At 46.7% G+C, this 19,371-nt stretch overlaps 1 protein-coding gene and 1 long non-coding RNA gene across 8 annotated transcripts in view; one reads left to right on the forward strand and one right to left on the reverse strand.

The window, feature by feature from the left end:
* RGL3 (ral guanine nucleotide dissociation stimulator like 3) overlaps positions 1–17,509 on the reverse strand; it is a 34,342-nt gene extending 16,833 nt beyond the window's left edge. The window contains exons 1-6 of one of the 7 annotated variants that reach the window (XM_083718783.1): positions 17,311–17,509; positions 10,432–10,536; positions 8,889–9,103; positions 5,670–5,863; positions 3,162–3,292; positions 766–981 (exon numbers count right to left, since the gene is read on the reverse strand). In XM_083718783.1, the coding sequence (XP_083574909.1) occupies positions 766–981; positions 3,162–3,292; positions 5,670–5,863; positions 8,889–9,103; positions 10,432–10,536; positions 17,311–17,334 (885 nt within the window). In that variant the 5' untranslated portion in view covers positions 17,335–17,509. Of the gene's footprint in view, positions 1–765; positions 982–3,161; positions 3,296–5,651; positions 5,864–8,875; positions 9,104–10,431; positions 10,537–17,310 lie in introns of those variants that run through there. The other 6 variants (XM_083718782.1, XM_083718780.1, XM_083718781.1 and 3 more) reach the window with 6 other exon arrangements.
* Positions 1–19,371, forward strand: part of LOC310835419 — a 169,078-nt gene that overhangs the window by 88,309 nt on the left and 61,398 nt on the right. The window lies entirely within an intron of this gene.

The following is a 19,371-nucleotide window of genomic DNA, read 5'->3' on the forward strand; positions in this document are numbered from 1 at the left end:
TAAGTTTACATTGTCAGCATGTCTGTTACTTTTGCAATGAAAAGTTGAAGGGGTCTGTGCCTTTGGCTTGTGCAGCTATTATGTAGGCCCATTTTTGTAATATTCACACATTGTGGAGAACCAGTGAGCTGGCTGGAGGTACAATTCCATATGTTGGTTTGTGTGCCGACAGGAGTACAGTGGTACCTTGAATCTCAAACGCCTTGGTACTCAAACAACTTGGAACCTAAACACTGTAAACCAGGAAGTAAGTGTTCCAGTTTGGGAACTCTTTTCGGAAGCTGAATGTGCTTCATTTTGAGTGCCACACTTCTGTTTTGAGTGTTACGCTGAGGTCTGTCTGTTTTTGCTATTTATTTTGCGTTTTAGTTTTTGCGGCTCTTTGTTTTTCTTTTTGAGACTGTGTGGAACCCAGTTCAACTACTGATTGATTGATTGATTGATTGATTGGTTGGTTGGTTGGTTGATTGTGTGACTGCAGTACATTGTTTACTGCTTTCATTTTATGGATCAATGGTCTCATTAGATAGTAAAATTCATGTTAAATTGCTTCATTAGGGGTTGTTTTTGAAAGTCTGGAACGGATTGATCCATTTTGCCTTACTTTCTGTGGGAAAGTAAGTGCCTTAGTTTTGGAAAACTTTGGTTTTGGAACAGACTTCTGGAACGGATTAAGTTTGAGAACCAAGGTACCACTGTAGTGGCAGGGCTAAGGAAACAAGGAATACTAAGGCCAGCTAGCTCACTGGACACAGAAGCTTTTACCTGGGCAATGTCGATCCATTTCTCTAGCAGGTGTGCCCGCTGGGGAAAGCGCAGTGTCAGGTCTCCCAGTACAGATGCAATGACACAGCTAGTGACTGCATTGAACTGGGCCACAGTGGCTCGGACACTGGGAGCCACGTGCTGATTCTCCTTCTTGTCTCGTTGCGACCACACACAGCCCAGGCAGTGGAAGGGCCGCACTGCTCGGAAGAGTTCCTGGCGAAGGAGAATGAGAGGGAGGATGAGAGAGAAGACCACCCCAATGCCACTCAGTGCAACCACAGAAGAAGAAGAAGAAGAAGAAGAAGAAGAAGAAGAAGAGGAGGAGGAAGAAGAAGAAGAAGAAGAAGAAGAGGAGGAGGAAGAAGAAGAAGAGGAGGAGGAAGAAGAAGAAGAAGAAGAAGAAGAAGAAGAAGAAGAAGAAGAAGAAGAAGAGGAAGAAGAAGAGGAAGAAGAAGAAGAAGAAGAAGAAGAAGAAGAAGAAGAAGAAGAAGAGGAAGAAGAAGAAGAAGAAGAAGAAGAAGAGGAAGAGGAGGAAGAAGAAGAAGAAGAAGAAGAAGAAGAAGAAGAAGAAGAAGAAGAAGAAGAAGAAGAGGAGTTGTTGCTTGGATTTGATATCCCGCCTTTCACTCCCCTTCAGGAGTCTCAAAGCGGCTAACATTCTCCTTTCCCTTCCTCCCCCACAACAAACACTCTGTGAGGTGAGTGAGGCTGAGAGACTTCAAAGAAGTCTGGCCCAAGGTCACCCAGCAGCTGCATGTGGAGGAGCGGGGACGCGAACCCGGTTCCCCAGATTACGAGACTACCACGAGTGTAGTGTAGTGGTTAAGAGCGGTTAAGGAGAATGTTAGCCGCTTTGAGACTCCTTAAAGGGAGTGAAAGGCGGGATATCAAATCCAAACTCTTCTTCTTCTTCTTCTCTTAACCACTACACCACACTGGCTTTGGATCTTGGATCAGATCTCCAAGATTCAAAGTCAACTCTCTACCATTGAACTATAAACAATATACAGGGTAAAAGGTAAAGGTAAAGGACCCCTGGATGGTTAAGTCCAGTCAAAGGCGACTATGGGGTTGCGGCGCTCATCTCACTTTCAGACTGAGGGAGCCAGCATTTGTCCACAGACAGCTTTCCGGATCATGTGGCCAGCATGACTAAAACGCTTCTGGCACAACAGGACACTCTGACGGAAACCAGAGCGCAGCGAAATGCCGTTTACCTTCCCGCCACAGTGGTACCTATTTGTCTACTTGCACTGGTGTGCTTTCGAACTGCTACATTGGCAGGAGCTGGGCCAGAGCAACGGGAGCTTACCCCGTTGCGGGAATTCGAACTGTCGACTATAGCCTAGTCACAAACAGAACACAACCATATATAGGGCCTATCAAAGTAGGGTACAACAGAGATGCCACTCTGAATACTGCACTCAGTTTTTTTAAAAAATTGTTTAACCACATCAGTTAACAAACATGGATACTTGAATTGGAATATAAGAAAGGGTGGTATGAGGAGGTCTGGAAAGTAAGGTAAAAGAAAATATGTAAATGGGATTTATACATGTTCTTTTTGTTTTGTTTTTTCTTGTTTTTAAATTGTATTTCTGTTTTTTCTTCTTTTTTCTGTTATTATTCTTGAAACTTTAATAAACATTTAAAAAAAACATGGATACTTATGCTATAATGTTATTGTTTTAGTTAAATAAATTGTTCGAATTGTTATTAAGGAAATGCTTATATTTCTCCTTCCAATAAAATACAGCAGAAAAGTTGTCCAAATATAAACAGTTAACTTATTAAACCTCATAATAATTTCAAAAGCATCTGTCTATGTATTTCTAATAGTATAACCAAGTCAGTAATTTTTGATATAACTGTGAAAACTATTCTGAAAATTTATTATTCAAAAAATGAAAACTTCATCTGATTGTAAATATAAAGATTATACAGTGGTACCTCTGGTTGCGAATGGGATCCGTTCCGGAGGTCCATTTGCAACATGAAAAGAGCGCAACCCGCAGCGGCACGTCTGTGCACGCACAGGTTGCGATTCGCTGCTTCTGCGCATGTGCGAGACATCATTTTGCGCTTCTGCGCATGCGGCAAAACCTGGAAGTAACTCTTTCCGGTACTTCCGGGTCACCACGGGACGTAACTTGAAAGAACGTAACATGAAGCAGATGTAACGAGATATGACTGTACCAGCAAGAATGAGTCTTTCCATAAAAAAATGATTTAAATCAACTCTTAATGACTAGTGATTTAAATTGATTTGATTTAAATCAAATCCACCCTGGCTGGAAATAACATTTAAGAGCCTGAGAGCCACACCACTCCCCCCATTAATGCTGTTTTCTTCTTCCCAAAGCATTTTGCCGTCCCTGACCCCTCTTACTCACTGCATCCATCAGGGTCAGCTGTTCAGCTACTTCATCCACCGAGAAGGACAGAAGGGATGGTGTCTCCTCGCAGTCACCTGTCCCAGCTGCTTCTCCGATCACCTGTGGCAGCCCCATCTCTGTGGGTTCCCCTCCTGTCGGGCAGTGAGACAAGGGCCACCTGAGTGAATGTGCACAAGCCCAACCCTGACGAGGGAAGAAGAGGGCCACACACTTGTGTGCATGGAGGTCCTTTCACTGGTCCAAGAAATTCCCCCAGGATCTCCTAAAATGTTATGCAGAATTCAGGGACAACTCACAGGTCATGTGCTAGTTTTGCATCCTCTGAGCGCTGAGTCCCAGAATTGCAAGATAGCCTTAGGTCCTCTTGGTGCCCCTAAAGAGATCGTCCCCTTGCCAGGAGACTGCTTGACTTGCTTCTACAATCAAACCCGTACCAGAAAGTGCATCATTGGCAGATCTCAAAACCTGCAGCAAAATCTGATGCGGCTTACGAAACATCCCTCCCCTCCCCAAAAAGTCTATACCATAAATACCACATGATCAAGGGGAGGCATGATCCAGTACATGCAGAAAATTCTGACAACAACAGCAATAACTATTGTTATTATTATTATTTTATTTATATGCTGCTCATCTGACTGCGTTGCCCCAGCAACTCTGGGCAACTCTCAACAAAATATTGAAAACACAACAAAACATCTTCTGTTGCTCAGAAGATATAAAACCCAATGGAGCAAACTACCCTAAGGAAAGTGACAATCTTTGGAGCGTCTCTCTTAGGCATGGGTAGGCAAACTAAGGCCCAGGGGCCGTATCCGGCCCAATCGCCTTCTAAATCCGTATTTTTTAATGTTCCCCAATGTAAAAATAACCTCTCTGCATGTGATACACTAGCACATCAGAGACACAATTCTCGTTTGCTATATACAGGGAGCTTTTTATGTGAGGAAGCATTCAAATATAGGACAACACCCTTCCTACCCGCAGTGTGAAGTATACCGTTCAAAATGGTACTACCTCATTTTGCACCATGTGGATAATGGCACTATTTTCACCAGAGGAAGAAGCTTGAGCTAAATAAGTTTAAAGGTTAGAAAGGTTAAAGGTCACCTGTGCGCCCACCTATTGCTCTTGGTCTACACAGACCAGCCTTTACCCAACTGGAATGATATATGTGATAAGATTGGGTTGGTTCCTACAACACCGTTGATTTGAGAGCTCATGGTGGAATCTGGTTGACCAAGTCTGTTTGCTTTCTACAGTGGTACCTCGGGTTAAGTACTTAATTCATTCCGGAGGTCCGTTCTTAACCTGAAACTGTTCTTAACCTGAAGCACCACTTTAGCTAATGGGGCCTCCTGCCACCGCCGCGCCGCCAGAGCACAATTTCTATTCTCATCCTGAAGCAAAGTTCTTAACCTGAAGCACTATTTCTGGGTTAGTGGAGTCTGTAACCTGAAGCGTATGTAACCTGGAGCGTATGTAACCTGAGGTACCACTGTATTTAATAATCTAAACTGGACTTCTGGAGAGAAAAAGAGAGAGAGCAGACAATCCCCTTAGAAAAGTCAGTTTTGTGACAGCACATTAAAGGTCTCGATGCTATTTGGTTTCTTTTCTTTTCTTTTCTTTTCCCCCATCATAGAATTTAGATTTTCAGATAACTGGAGATGGTGGTCCTGATGCTGAATTGGACCAAGTGAGTGTTGCAGGGTGGAAACATGCAGTGAGAGGCAGCCCAGGGCTAATTTTGCTTTGGGGATGGATTTGCTTTTGGCATGCACACCCACACACCCACAGACAGGCTGCCAAGAGGACAGCCAATAGTCATGGGCTCCAGCATATAGGATAGCTGGCTAATGTGGCAGCAAGACTGGTGACTGGGGGCGGCCGCCGAGACCATATAACACTGGTCCTGAGAGACCTGCATTGGCTCCCAGTATGTTTCCGAGCACAATTCAAAGTGTTGGTGCTGACCTAAACGACTTTGGCCCAGTATACCTGAAGAAGCCCAGACACTGAGGTCCAGCTCCGAGGGCCTTCTGGCAGTTCCCTCACTGCGAGAAGTGAAGTTACAGCAAACCAGGCAGAGGGCCTTCTCGGTAGTGGCACCTGCCCTGTGGAACACCCTCCCGCCTGATGTCAAGGAAATCTGACTTTCAAAAGACATCTGAAGCAAACCCTGTTTAGGGACATTTTTAATGTTTACTGCTGTACTGTGTTTTTAATATTCAGTCGGGAGCCGCCCAGAGTGGCTGGGGAAACCCAGCCAAATGGGCGGGATATAAATAATAAATTATTATTATATTATTATTATTATAATGCAGACATGCCATCTAATAGGCTGAATAGGATGGCCCTGAGGACAATTGCATGTGGCTGAGGAGCTGAAGTCATGAGTGGGGACGGGGGCTGGACTTGAGCCACAAACTTTCGGAGGCCGCCTGCTCTGGGCCGTCATGTCTCCAGGGCAGGAGAAATCCTTACCTTCTACCTCAGCAGCACCTGCCCTCCTGCGCTCCTCCTCCTCGTTGTCTTTGTGGGACTGCCACAGCCCCTCTGCCAGAGCAAGCGCTGGGGAGTCACGAGCAGATTGGTGCAAGAAGCTCAAGGTTCTCTGCAGGTTGGGATGCAGGGGGGGCTCCCAGAAATCCCCAGGGTGATGCTGCAGCCAGAGTTCCAATACGTGCAGCACTGCCCTGGAGCCAGAACAGAAACAGAGTCAGGAACCAGCCATACACAAACACACGTACAGTGGTACCTCGGGTTAAGTACGTAATTCGTTCCGGAGGTCCGTTCTTAACCTGAAACTGTTCTTAACCTGAAGCATCACTTCAGCTAATGGGACCTCCCGCTGCTCCTGCGTGGGAAGCAAAGTTCTTAACCCGAGGTAATATTTCTGGGTTACCGGAGTCTGTAACCTGAAGCGTATGTAACCCAAGGTACCACTGTACTCACAAACTGCTTAGGCTCTTATCCAGGGGTAGGCAACCTAAGGCCCGGGGGCCGGATGTGGCCCAATCGCCTTCTCAATCCGGCGTGCGGATGGTCCAGGAATTAGTGTGTTTTTACATGAGTAGAATGTGTCCTTTTATTTAAGCTGCATCTCTGGGTTATTTGTGGGGCCTGCCTGGTGTTTTGACATGAGTAGAATGTGTGTTTTTATTTAAAATGCATCTCTGGGTTATTTGCGGGGCATAGAATTCATTCATCCCCCCCCCCCCAATATAGCCTGGTCCACCACATGGCCTAAGGGACGGTGGACAGGCCCACGGCTGAAAAAGGTTGCTGACCCCTCTCTCTCCCCCCCCCTCCCGGTGCCCCTAACCCAGTGGTTCTTAACCTGTGGGTCCCCAGAAGTTATTGGACTACAACTCCCATCATCCCTGAGCTCTGGCCTTGCTAGCTAGGGGTGATGGGAGTTGTAGTTCCCAAACATCTGGGGACCCACAGGTTGAGAAAGGCTGCCTTAACTCTTCCTGTCCCAGATAAGCTGCCTGCTGTTCAACAGCAAGACGGACTACCCTGGAAGGTGCACTCTCCTTCCTTTGGGGTTCTTAAGCAGAGGTTGGATAGCCATCTGTCCTGGATGCTTGAGTTGGGATTCCTGAACTGTAGAGGGTTGGACTAGAGGACCCCAGAGGTCCCTTCCAATTCTATGAGTCGATGATTCCATGCTGCCTTCACCAGGATTTCTTCCTGAGGGTGCCCCTCCTTATGCGTCCTGCCAGATTGTGCTGCTCGGACTTTGTAATGGTTCTAGGGGTTGCTTGTGCGTAAATCGGTGCCACGCTTGGCTGGGTTACCTGGGTGAACCCTTTCTGTCTGGACAGCCACTCATCCGTGGCTGCCTCAATCGCTGGCAGAATCCGTCAGTGGGCGTTTCTTGAACTTCTTCCAGCAAAGAAGCTCCTTGACGCCTAGTCTCCGCCTACTCTCCCTGCGCGTAAGCCTTCTGCGCAGGGAGGGTGTGGGCAGCGGAGGACCCGTGCTCTCCCCGCTGGTCTCCAGCGAGGAGTCATGGAGCCCCCTCGCCGATTCCCCCATCTGCCCCCCTTCTCCACTGGTGCTACGCTGATTTCCTTCCTCAAAAGATGGGCTGCTTCTCTCCCTCCCGGGACGCTCTCCGTAATCCCTCTGGAGCCCTCCCTCCTCCTCTGGCTCCGATGGCAGTTCCCTGACAGACTTCACCAAGCTTCACTGCCCATCTGGCATCTCATTACAGACAACTCCCTCTTTACGCAGAGGCCACATTCCAAGGCACCTTGTGCTTAAGTGAAATCACATATATTTGAAACACCACGGCAAAAGTCCCCAAACGTCCTGTTCCAGCCCTGCCCCCTTCTACCCCTTTTTTGGGGTCATTCCTGGATTCGGAACGATGCCCGCGTCCTCAGCTGCACACATATTGGATGCACCTAAAACAGTCACTGCCCTGTACAGTGGAACGTCGGTTTTCGAGCATCTCAGTAGCCGAATGTTTCAGAACCTGAACGCCGAAAACCCAGAAGTAATTGCTTCAGTTTTCGAATACGCCTCGGAAGTCAAACAGCTTCTAAGGCACGTTTCTCAGTTTTTTTCAGTTGAATTCCCCGACCACCCATTGTGCCTCAGTTGTCAAGTGTTTTGGAAGTTGAACATTTTTCCAGAACTGATTGCATTTGACAACCTAGGCTCCACTGTATTTTCTTCCTATATCCAGTGCTTTTTTCTGGGGGGACGCAGGGGTACGCATACCCCTAAACATTTTGTGAATCTTTGTGCTGTTGTCCATTTATTTGTCTTTATTTTTCCCAATTTGAACTATAAAATGGTGGGGGTTTTTAGTCCAACTGAGAGTGCCCCTAAACATTTTTTGAGGGGGGAAAGCACTGCCTATATCTGTCAGTTTGCATTTCTTATTACAGAATGTATTGATCTGATGTGTAGAGATCTTTCCTATTCTACTTAATTCAAGGGGGTTCTGGAAGCTTCTCTGTGTGAAAGAAACAAACAGAAGGTTTGTGATGTTTGGGTTATTCCTTCAGAGAAGCTGAGTACAGCTGGCTTAAACTGGTTCTGTTATCTCTTCTGTCAAGGTCTTCCTGACTTTAATAATAAGCCAGAAGGAGCCTGGCTTTCTCTTCCTCTTTCTATCTCCTTTCCTTCTGGTGTAGTGTTCTGTACATAGTATGCTTAGTGTGAAGGTTAAGACTTATTGTAAGTTATTGTAAGTGTAAGTCAAGTTTGCTGCAACTGGATTTCTTATGAACAGTGCCAATCCTGGATGTATTGGATTTGTGATCATTATGCTCATATGCCTTCAGTAGCAGTAAAACTCTGCTGGATGAAATATTAATTGCCTCTGGTCTATGTTTTGGGAATCCTGCAACGTGTTTCAGTTTTCACTCTGCTAACTATACGTTGGGAGTTCTGCTCTGGATCAATATTGAGTAGAATTTCAATGACAATAATACATACTGCACCCACATGTCTATATATCCCCTTTCCAAAGAATACTTAATTGCATGAAACAAATAAATTCGCCCTGTACTTACATGTCTACAGGGTGAAAAGCAAGGTGGGCACCACTCTGATACCCTGCCAGGTTAGAATTGCTTTTCCCAATTCGCCGCACTGCCAGAATCAAGAACCAGGCCTTCTCCAGGCTCCTTATTCGGGAGCACACCTTGTCCAGCATTTTCCTCCTACCCAAACCACCCACCTCCTACCCCTGTGCCTCACTTGTCCGGTCCCAGTGGCAGCAGCAGATCCAGCACCTGCGCAGGGTTGGCGAAGGCCCGATAGGTGGCCAGGAAGCTGGGCACGTAGCCACGGTCACCCTCCACATCGGCAGACACCAGCCACTCCACCAGCCTGGGGAGCGTAGCAGCCCGCAACAGGCGCTTCTTGCACGTGCGGTACTGTACAAAGGGACACTCTGGTGGGCTTGAGACATCCTGTTGGGAAAGGGACAGACATGATGAGGTGGGAGAAACTCACACACCTGCTGAAGAGGTGCTTATCGTTCTCTAATACACAGGGTAGAAGTACAACCTGCCTTCAGTGGGAACTGCATAGTTTAAAAAAACAATCTATTTGTGAAAAATCAAATTAGTTAACATGGAAATCTGATACTTGTGAAGTTATCTTGCCTTTGATCCAGAAGATTCCAATGATTCCCATCACTTCTGAAAAGGTTACTACAAATCTTGGGGTCCCCAAATTTGCAATAATAATAATATTATAATAATAATTTGTTATTTATACCCCGCCCATCTGACTGGGTATTCCCAGCCACTCTGGGCGGCTCCCAACAGAACATTAAAAACACGATAAAACATCAAACATTAAAAACTTCCCTAAACAGGGCTGCCTTCAGATGTCTTCTAAAAGTCAGATATTTGTTTATTTCCTTGACATCTGACGGGAGGGCGTTCCACTACTGAGAAGGCCCTCTGCTTGGTTCCCTGTAACCTCACTTCTTGCAGTGAAGGAACTCCAGAAGGCCCTCAGCGCTGGACCTCAGTGTCCGGGCTGAACAATGAGGGTGGAGATGCTCCTTCAGGTATACTGGGCCGAGGCAGTTTAGGGCTTTAAAGGTCAGCACCAACACTGTGAATTGTGCTCAGAAATGTACTGGGAGTCAATGGTAGGTCTTTCAGGACCGGTGTTATATGGTCTCGGTGGCCGCTCCCAGTCACCAGTCTTGCTGCAGCATTCTGGATTAATTGCAGTTTCCGGGTCACCTTCAAAGGTAGCGCCATGTAGAGCGCATTGCAGTAGTCCAAGCAGGAGATAACTAGAGCTTGCACCACTCTGGCAAGACAGTCCACGGGCAGGTAGGGTCTCAGCCTCCATACCAGGTGGAGCAAGGGAAAGAGAGGAGAGCTCCTTGTCATGATTGCATGCATGAGGCAGATGTACCATATTTTTCACGCTCTGTAAGACGCACCAGACCACAAGATGCACCTAGTTTTCAGAGGAGGAAAACAAGAAAAAAATTATTCTGAATCTCAGAAGCCAGAACAGCAAGAGGGATCGCTGTGCAGTGAAAGCAGCAATCCCTCTTGCTGTTCTGGCTTCTGGGATAGCTGCACAGCCTTCGTTCGCTCCATAAGACGCACACACATTTCCCCTTACTTTTTAGGAGGGAAAAAGTGAGTCTTATGGAGCAAAAAATATGGTAACTTTCCATGCATGTGTCCCCTCTGCTGTCCAATAATAAAAACCAGTTTAGTATAGAAGGAGTGATCTGGTGTTCCCTATAAGGGAAGCTGCCACATACCAGCTGCCACGATCTGTTGGCGATGGGCTCTGCCCTCACTCGGTGAAGGATGATGCTGTAGACGGCCCCATCTTCTGCCTCTTCACCCCACTGCTGAAGGGGTGTCTGGGGAGAGGCAGAGAAGAAACAGAAGCAGAACTAAGATGCAGCTTTTTGGCTTCTTGGAACCATATGCATATGGCAGTGTAGAGCAGGGGTTCCCAACTGGTGGTCTGCAGAACCCAGGGGGTCCACGTAACCCACCTTGGGAGGGGGGCGTGGCACCATTCACATATCAAAAGCTATGATAGAGATATCAAAATTTTCAAAAGTAGGGGGTCCAGGGCTTGGCTAATTGGGGACCAGTCGTGTAGAGCAAGGTCTAAACTGAGCTGGAAAGAGTTGAGTTGGGAGCCAAGAAAATGTTATTGTTAGGTAAAGGGAGGCTTCCACCCATTCAGCGGTAGATGTTGGGGAGCAGAGAGCCGTGGTGAGATGCTGGAGCTGTGCGGACCATGCGGTCGTTCTTATACAGTGGTGCCTCGCAAGACGAAAAGAATCCGTTCCGCGAGTCTCTTCGTCTTGCGTTTTTTTTGTTTTGCGAAGCAACCCTATTAGCGGATTAGCGGATTAGCGCTATTAGCGGCTTAGCAGCTATTAGCGGCAAAGCGGTTATTAGCGGCTTAGAAAAAGGGGGGGAGCGAAAAAAAATAACAAGACTCACAAGACGTTTTCGTCTTGCGAAGCAAGCCCATAGGTAAATTCGTCTTGTGAAGCGCCTCAAAAAACGGAAAACCCTTTCGTCTAGCGGGTTTTTTGTCTTGCGAGGCATTCGTCTTGCGGGGCACCACTGTGCCTCCTAAACTAGCCCCAGGTGTAATGAAGGCAGCCAGAACTGAAGTACTATTCAACAGCCAGTCTTGTCACATTCCCGTGTATGGAATTGCAGGAGGAGCCATCTTGCCTCAGGCAGAAAAATAAATTGAGCTGGCCCTGATCTTATTTTGTTGTATGGTGTGGCAGTTATGTTGTTTTGTCAGTATTAGCTGCCTTGAACATCCAATATGGAAAGCTGGGGTATATGTTTTAAAAATAAATAAGTAACAAATAAACTTGTGCGAAGTGCGCAAGGGAATGGAGTACCACTATCAGAGAAGGAAGACTGGCAGGTTTGCTTTTCCATCTTCAGAACAAAGTAAAAGGCTCAGGGCACAGCTGCACAGGAGATTTCTGGGGGTGAGAAAAGAGGCTCATGCATGGATGAGGGGCAAATCTCTGTCCTGTTTCCTATTTAGTGTTCTGCAAGCAAGTGTGGCCATTATTGTTTATCACAGTGATTCAAGCATCATACTTGGTGGCTCAAATAGACGGCACTGTCTGGGTTTCTGCAATGTTTTCTCCTTTCCGTAGGCTGCTGGTGCCACAGATGGAGCTTGCGGATTCAAGGCCGTTATTAATTGACCAACGTTCAACGGTCAGTCAAAGAGAAGAAGGCTTCTTGAACCAAAAGCCCTTGAAGTTGGAACAGAAGCCGTTGCAGCTGGGAAGAAGAAATCTGATAAATCTGAGAAAGTGGTACAAGAGATATATGAGGATTTGGTGGAAAATGAAGGTGAAGCTACAATGTTGTGGAAGATCAAGCTAGACCAGAGGCCTGGTAGCACAAATTTGATTAAGATGGAAGTTGGAGCTTTTGGAACATATAGACTTAAAAGATTTAAGAAACAAAATTTGAGCTCCACTTTTAAATACAGAGGCCTGCTTGGAAGAAAAATGGACATTATTGGGACAGAGCTTCTTCGAGAGTTGGTGTTGAATATAAAGGACTGTCAAAAAAACCGGCAGAGAGAAATTGAGAGAGGTCCAAGAGCCTTGGAAGTTTGGGATCCAGGTTGAGAATAGATGGACTGATGGACATCGGTTTGGGGATCAAAACCGGGAAAGGGAGGGTGGGATTTGGGAATCCAAAGGGTGTTAAAACATAATTTGTTAAGTTCTTTTTATATATATATATTTTGCAACTTTATGGAATGTGGGAAAATCGTGGAAGGGAAATTTGGGTCGACTTTAGGAAAAAGGTTTAAGATTAAGTTAAAATTGGGTTTTTTAAATTAAATAGATATAAGGTTCTTAAAAATAAATTGAGGAACGGAAGAAAGAAGAAAAGAAAAATAACAGCATGATTTAAACAAAGTTAAGGTTGAGAAATAAGATAAGAACTTGTTGAGCGGATAACATAAACTGGAATACAAGAAGGGGAGGGGGGAGGAGGTCTGAGAAATAAGGTGAAGGAAAATAAGGTTTTTTTAAATATTATGTGCTTTTTAATTGTTTTCCTTTTTGATATTTTTTTTGTTCTCTTAATTTTTGTTTTTTGTCTTTGTATTATTTGGAAAATTTCAATAAATATTAATTAAAAAAAAAAACAAAGAGAAGAAGGCTTCATCTCCTTCACTTTGATTACCCGTCCTTTCCCAACTCAATCCTCACCATCAAAGGCCAGCCTAAACCAGAGGTAGGCAACCTAAGGCCCGTGGGCCACAAGCGGCCCACGGGAGTCATTTAACCAGCCCACAAGCCACCCCCGAACTGAGCTGCCTGCTCGGTGAGTTCCCACTTGCTGCATGGGGACTTGCTTCCGCAGCGCTGGAAATCGCGTCTGCCCAGGTGCAGGGGCTGGAAATCGTGTCTGCGCAGACGCACACACTGGAAATTGGGGGCGTGGGAGCTTATGCACATGCACAATCCAGCCCCCGAAGGATCTCCGCTGGAGTGAACCGGCCAGGCGAAGTAAACCCCTGGCCTAAAACCAACCCCACACAGTGTAGCTGCAGGGAGCTACTATTCTGGCTGAGGGCCCCCACCCCATGCCACCTATTTGTGAAACAAAGACCAGCTACACAATGCAAGTCACTTTTAGTCTGGCCCTGATTTAACGCTGCTAAGAAGATTGTGTTGTCATCATGAGTTGCTGCTGTTGTGAATGGTCACGTGCTTGTTTTGCATACATTTTAAGCTGCAATTGAATCATTGCACACTATCCTTTGGCGTTTCTCAATCATTTAGCCCCATCGTAAGCTTTCCATTTCCCCCTCTGCACCCATGTGAATACAGTGGTACCTCGGGTTAAGAACTTAATTCGTTCCAGAGGTCTGTTCTTAACCTGAAACTGTTCTTAACCTGAGGTACCACTTTAGTTAATGGGGCCTCCTGCTGCTGCCGCGCCACCGGAGCACAATTTCTGTTCTCATCTTGAAGCAAAGTTCTTAACCCGAGGTACTACTTCTGGGTTAGTGGAGTCTGTAACCTGAAGCATATGTAACCTGAAGCGTATGTAACCCGAGGTACCACTGTATACACTTTCTAAGGATGACACTACAATGGTACCTTTGGGAACAGACTTCTGGAACAGATTAAGTTTGAGAACCAAGGTACCACTGTATACAGAAATGAGCAAGCCAGTGATATTTTAGGGAGCAGGCTAGCAGGCGGGGCCCATTACTTACATCATAGGAGCCTACACAATACAAAATATTGTTGCTGTATGTAGGTTTTATTTTATTTGTTTTTTATCTTATATTTTGGAAATGTACATCCAGGTTGTTTTTTTCTTTACTTTTTTGGGGGGGGGGCCAAGAGAGTGTGTCCCTATGCTATAGCTTGTTTAGCTTATACGTAAATCTGGCACTGGGCTGGCTCCTAGGATTCACTCCCTGAATTTGTACCTATAGAGCGGCCTCTTTTTCTGCCCCTGCTCTTGTGCTTTTTTGTTTTGCTTTGTTTAACAGCAACCTGACATAGCAGCTTTTCCCACTCTGCCTGTCAGAAGCTTTATCCCCATTGGTTGCTGCTGCTTAGAAAAGCACACCGGGAAGGAGAATGCAACTGCGGTCATGCTACCAATGTTGTCTGTACACAGGAGAAAAGTACTCTTTGATGATGATATCTGGACTCAGAGTGGAATCGAGGAGTTCCACGCCCTGCCACCAAGCTGAACCCCCTCCTATCAGGTAAGATGGGGGAGACCCACTAAAACAGGTCAATCGCAATCTAATAATAATACTTTTTATTTATTTATTTATTTATTTATTTATTTATTTATTTATTTATACCCTGCCCTCCCCGGCGGCTAACACCAATAAAATTACAATAAAATGTAATGGGGGGGGGGGACAAACAAACAAACAAAAACCAGTTTATTAAAATACAGGTTAAAATACAATTTAAAATGCAGCTTCATTTTAATAAAGGTAAAGGGTAAAGGGACCCCTGACCATTAGGTCCAGTCGTGGCCGACTCTGGGGTTGCGGCGCTCATCTCACTTTATTGGCCGAGGGAGCCGGCGTACAGCTTCCGGGTCATGTGGCCAGCATGACTAAGCCGCTTCTGGCAAACCAGAGCAGTGCACGGAAACGCCGTTCACCTTCCCGCCAGAGCGGTACCTATTTATCTACTTGCACTTTGACCTGCTTTCGAACTGCTAGGTGGGCAGGAGCTGGGACCGAGCAATGGGAGCTCACCCCGTTGCGGGGATTTGAACCGCCGACCTTCTGATCTGCAAGCCCTAGGCTCTGTGGTTTAACCCACAGCGCCACCCGCGTCCCATTTTAATAGTAGCCCATAAATCAAAACAATAAGGGGAGGGAAACATAAGGGTCAGACTGAGTCCAAACCAAAGGCCAGGCGGAACAGCTCCGTCTTGCAGGCCCTGCGAAAAGATGTCAAGTCCCACAGGGCCCTAGTCTCTTGTGACAGAGCGTTCCACCAAGTCGGGGCCAGTACTGAAAAGGCCCTGGCCCTAGTTGAGACCAATCTAACCACCTTGCAGCTTGGGACCTCCAAAGTGTTGTTATTTGTGGACCTTAAGGTCCTCTGTGGGGCATACCAGGAGAGGCAGTCCCGTAGGGATGTCCCTGGTCGATCCTTGGACCCCCTGATAAATTTCAACAACTTTGGCTCCCTAAAAAAAGCTCGGCAACTCTGGGCAGATCACTGCCAGTTCTGCAGTCTCCTGGGAGTTGGACGTGACTGCACTAAAGGATGAAAGTAGCCCTGCCTGGGGACAGGAATTCCTCCCGCTTGGTCTCTGCACCCCATCCAGTTGCTCCAGCTTCGTTCCTGTGACCTTCCTTGACATTTCCTGCTCAGCGGAGCTGCCAGACCGGTCCTGCAAGAGGTGGAAATGTAACACCACAACCATCTGCACTGCTCTGTGCCAGGTACCAGTGGCTGAAGGCAAAGGCAGCACAAGTGCCCTCCGCCAGCTCTCACTAAAAGGGGCACAGAAGCGAAAAAGGGGCATCTCTCTCTTTAAACACACACACACACACACCCATTATCTCTCCCCACCCCTAAAAACTGTGGCTCTGCATTACTTGGAAACATCATTTATAACTGAGAGAGTTGAACTAGGAAAATAACAAATATATCAAAATCAGTGACTAACAGCAACATTATTGATACACAAAATGCATGATTGCCAACTAACTTTAAGAGTTGAACTAGGAAAATAATAAATATATCAAAATGAGTGAATAATAGCAATATTATTGATGCACAAAGTACATGATTGCCAACTAACTTTAAGCATTTTGCAAAGCCACAATATGAACTCTCTCTGTGTGTACATGCACACACTTTGGATCTTGTTGTCAAATACAGTGGTACCTCAGGTTAAGTACTTAATTCGTTCCGGAGGTCCGTACTTAACCTGAAACTGTTCTTAACCTGAAGCACCACTTTAGCTAATGGGGCCTCCCGCTGCTGCGGCGGTGCCAGAGCATGATTTCTGTTCTCATCCTGAAGCAAAGTACTTAACCCGAGGTAATATTTCTGGGTTAGCGGAGTCTGTAACCTGAAGCATAAGTAACCTGAAGCGTATGAGGTACCACTGTATTATAAAAATTATGAATTCAAATACCGTACCAGAAATTCATATTATAAATGTTAGGATATTTAGAAATCCATCTGCAAAGTCCCAAAACGCGTCCCTCTTTTTAAACATGCGGTGATATTGTTTCCCTCTTTGTATATCTCTTTCCTATTCTGCATTATTTAAAGATACACATGTCTGGCCTATCTCCAGTGAAGAGAAGGTGTTATGAAGGGGGGGGTGTCCTGGATTCGGATCCCGCATTTCGTGAGAAGCATCCTGAGAAGCAGGGCTGTGTGTGTGAATTAAAAGAATTTGAGAGCAAGGGATTAGAAGCTTGGCCTCTGGAGTTAGTTCTTTTGCTTTTCAGTTTCTGCTCTGCACTTTCCTGTTTCTCATTGAGAGACGCTTTCAATATCTAAACCTTCACCACAACCCTACATAAAAGCCATCCCTCCCTCCTATCCTAAGCCACAGCTGCGCCGTGCAACACTTTCGCTGCAGTTGGCATTGGGGAGAAGATGGAGAGAGGGTACCAGCCTTTGTTGTGGCTTCCAGAGCAGCAGTCCTAGATTTGTGCAAAGCCGCGTTGACTTCCATGGGCATAGGCTCTTGCAGCCCCTCCCGTCTCGGGTTGCAGTCCTGGAGGCTTCCCTCCGCTGCAAAGCGGGATCAGCTCCAACGCGCCACAGCACCCGAAGACCCGCGGGCGCGCGCCCTGGGCTCCCTTAAGCAACTTGGCGGCGGCTTAACTGCCTTGAGGATCGGTTGCTTCTCAGGCAGCCTTTAACCCCGACGATGAAAGCGTGATAAGAGGGGGAAGTGTCTATTTGGAGAACAGTCGCAGAGTGCAGCAGGGCTTGGGTTCAAGAGCTGGGGGGGGGAGAGGAAATTCTGCAGGTGAAGCGCAGGCGTGGGAAAAGGTGCCCTTTAAGAAATCCCCTCTTCTTCCAGGAGCAAGCCGGTCTCTTTTGTACATCTGCGCCCCCCCCCCTTGCACCCCCAACTTCCCTGCCTCGCCTCCCTACCATTGCAATCTCCGCTTTGCCCATCCTCGTCGGGTCTCCTCGGAAGCAGCAGCCTCGGCCGGTCCCTCCCGGGGCTTTGCATGGGGCAGGCGATGGGGGCAGGCGCCTTGCCCGGCTCTGTTGCGAGGAGGGGCTGAGAGCTCCTGCCTGGGCTGGGGACTCCTCCTCGGGAGCCGTCCGGTTCGCCAGCGAGCTCAGAGGCAGCAGGAGGCGGAGCCGCCGTGCAAATCTCCTCCGCCCCGGCCCGGATCCGGCGGCCTTACAGTGCTGGCCGCTGCAGGTTGGCTCATTGCGCCTGGTGCCCGGGGACCTCTTCCTTCGAACTTAAGGATGGGGGTAGAATCCCAAGGGAGCTACGCAAGAGAAAGTTTTCCTAAAAGATTCCCAAAGCCCTCCTCTCCTCCCCTCGGCATTTCTACTTACTTTTCATTTCTTAACACAAGGCTCCCCCCTTTTTTCTAGCTAGTTTTATTAGGTCAATAGAGAGAGAGAAATTGCAAAGCTTAATATCAAATATATTTCCCCTATATTATTATTATTATTATTATTATTACCCCACAGATCTGGCTCTGGGCGGCTCCCAACAGAATAGTAAAAATACGATTAAAACACCAAATATGAAAAACTTCCCTAAACAGGGCTGCCTTCAGATGTCTTCTAAAAGTCAGATAGTTGTTTATTTCCTTGACATCTGATGGGAGGGTGTTCCACAGGGAGGGCATCACTACGGAGAAGGCCCTCTGCCTGGTTTAACCGAACTAAGGCTTTGATCTAGATAACAATAAGAACACGAAGAATGAAAAAGGGGACAGGCAGAGAAAGGAGTAGAAAAAGAGAGAAATAAAGAAAAAGAGAGTGTAGAAAATAGGCTGAGACAGAAAAATAAGATTCTGAAAGTAAAGAACTTCCAATTCTTCATTTCTCTCCTATATATAAACAATATTCACTTCGTCCAATGCAATATTACACAGGACTCTTATCAAGAGAGTAATTCATAATATTTGGCAAGGTGGGAACTGTAGTTCTGCAATGCCTGGAGGCGCCATGCTGGCTACTCCTGTTGTGGGAATTTTGAATATTAACTGGGATTTACAGATGTCATCGCAAGCATTTTTCACACCAACCTTGCAAAGTATCACCCCAAGTAGCTGACAGGGGAAGAGGTGAGAGTAGTAGCTTGTCTAAACCTATTTAGGTTGCCGGTGGCAGAGGCAAGATTTGAACTCGGGGCTTCCTTGCTTGCAACGATAGTTTCTCAGCTGCTTTGCTAAATTGGCTCTCTTCAGGGAGTGTGAGCATTTGCCATTCTTGGGTGTTGGCGCTGGATTTAGGGCAGTGTGGGGGCTTCCGACTCCCCACCCCCACAGAGTGCTGAGCTGAGAGGGCGCAAAACTGTGAAGATCCATTTGGGGGTGCCAAATTTTGGCCTCGTCAAATAATGAACGATTACCAAAGTCCACCCCTGGCATTCCCTTGTTGCCAGCTGATCCGAGTCCCTGGACAGCAGAGAATATTTATTTTTCACAATTCTGTGCTGCCCAGGAGTGTTTCCAGGGCAGCTTCTGAATAGGCATCACGACAATAAAACTGTAATATGATAAAATGCAAACAGGAGTCGTAAAATGAGTCAAACACCCGCTGGTGGCTTAGCAACTCACCAAGTCACTTCAGCTGCCTATTCCCTCCCTGCTCTTGGCCAGTGGGAACCATTTGCTGTGTCCAAGAGCAGCTCAGTGAGAGTCAGTAAGAAGAGCCACAACGATTTACAGCGCAATCTACTCCCAAATTAGTCCCACTGAGTTCACTGGGACTTGTCCTTACAAGGCTCCAGTGTGCTCCCACCACTGATGTCTGAAGTGCACTTGATGTTAGCCAAAATCCATAGGTATCCTGTAGTTTCTTGAGAAACTATGTTCCTTCATTCCTTACCCCCACTTCCATCCAACTTGAAAATGCAAGATGCAGTTAAGCTGAGCTGTGTTCAGTTCAGACAGCATCTGTGCATATGCAGATGGCAGATTCCTTGAACAGGAGCTGGGGAGGGGGGTGGAACTGCAAGTG

This window comes from Podarcis gaigeae (genome assembly GCF_964106915.1).
Source record: "Podarcis gaigeae genome assembly, chromosome: 17".
Lineage (NCBI taxonomy): Eukaryota > Metazoa > Chordata > Lepidosauria > Squamata > Lacertidae > Podarcis > Podarcis gaigeae.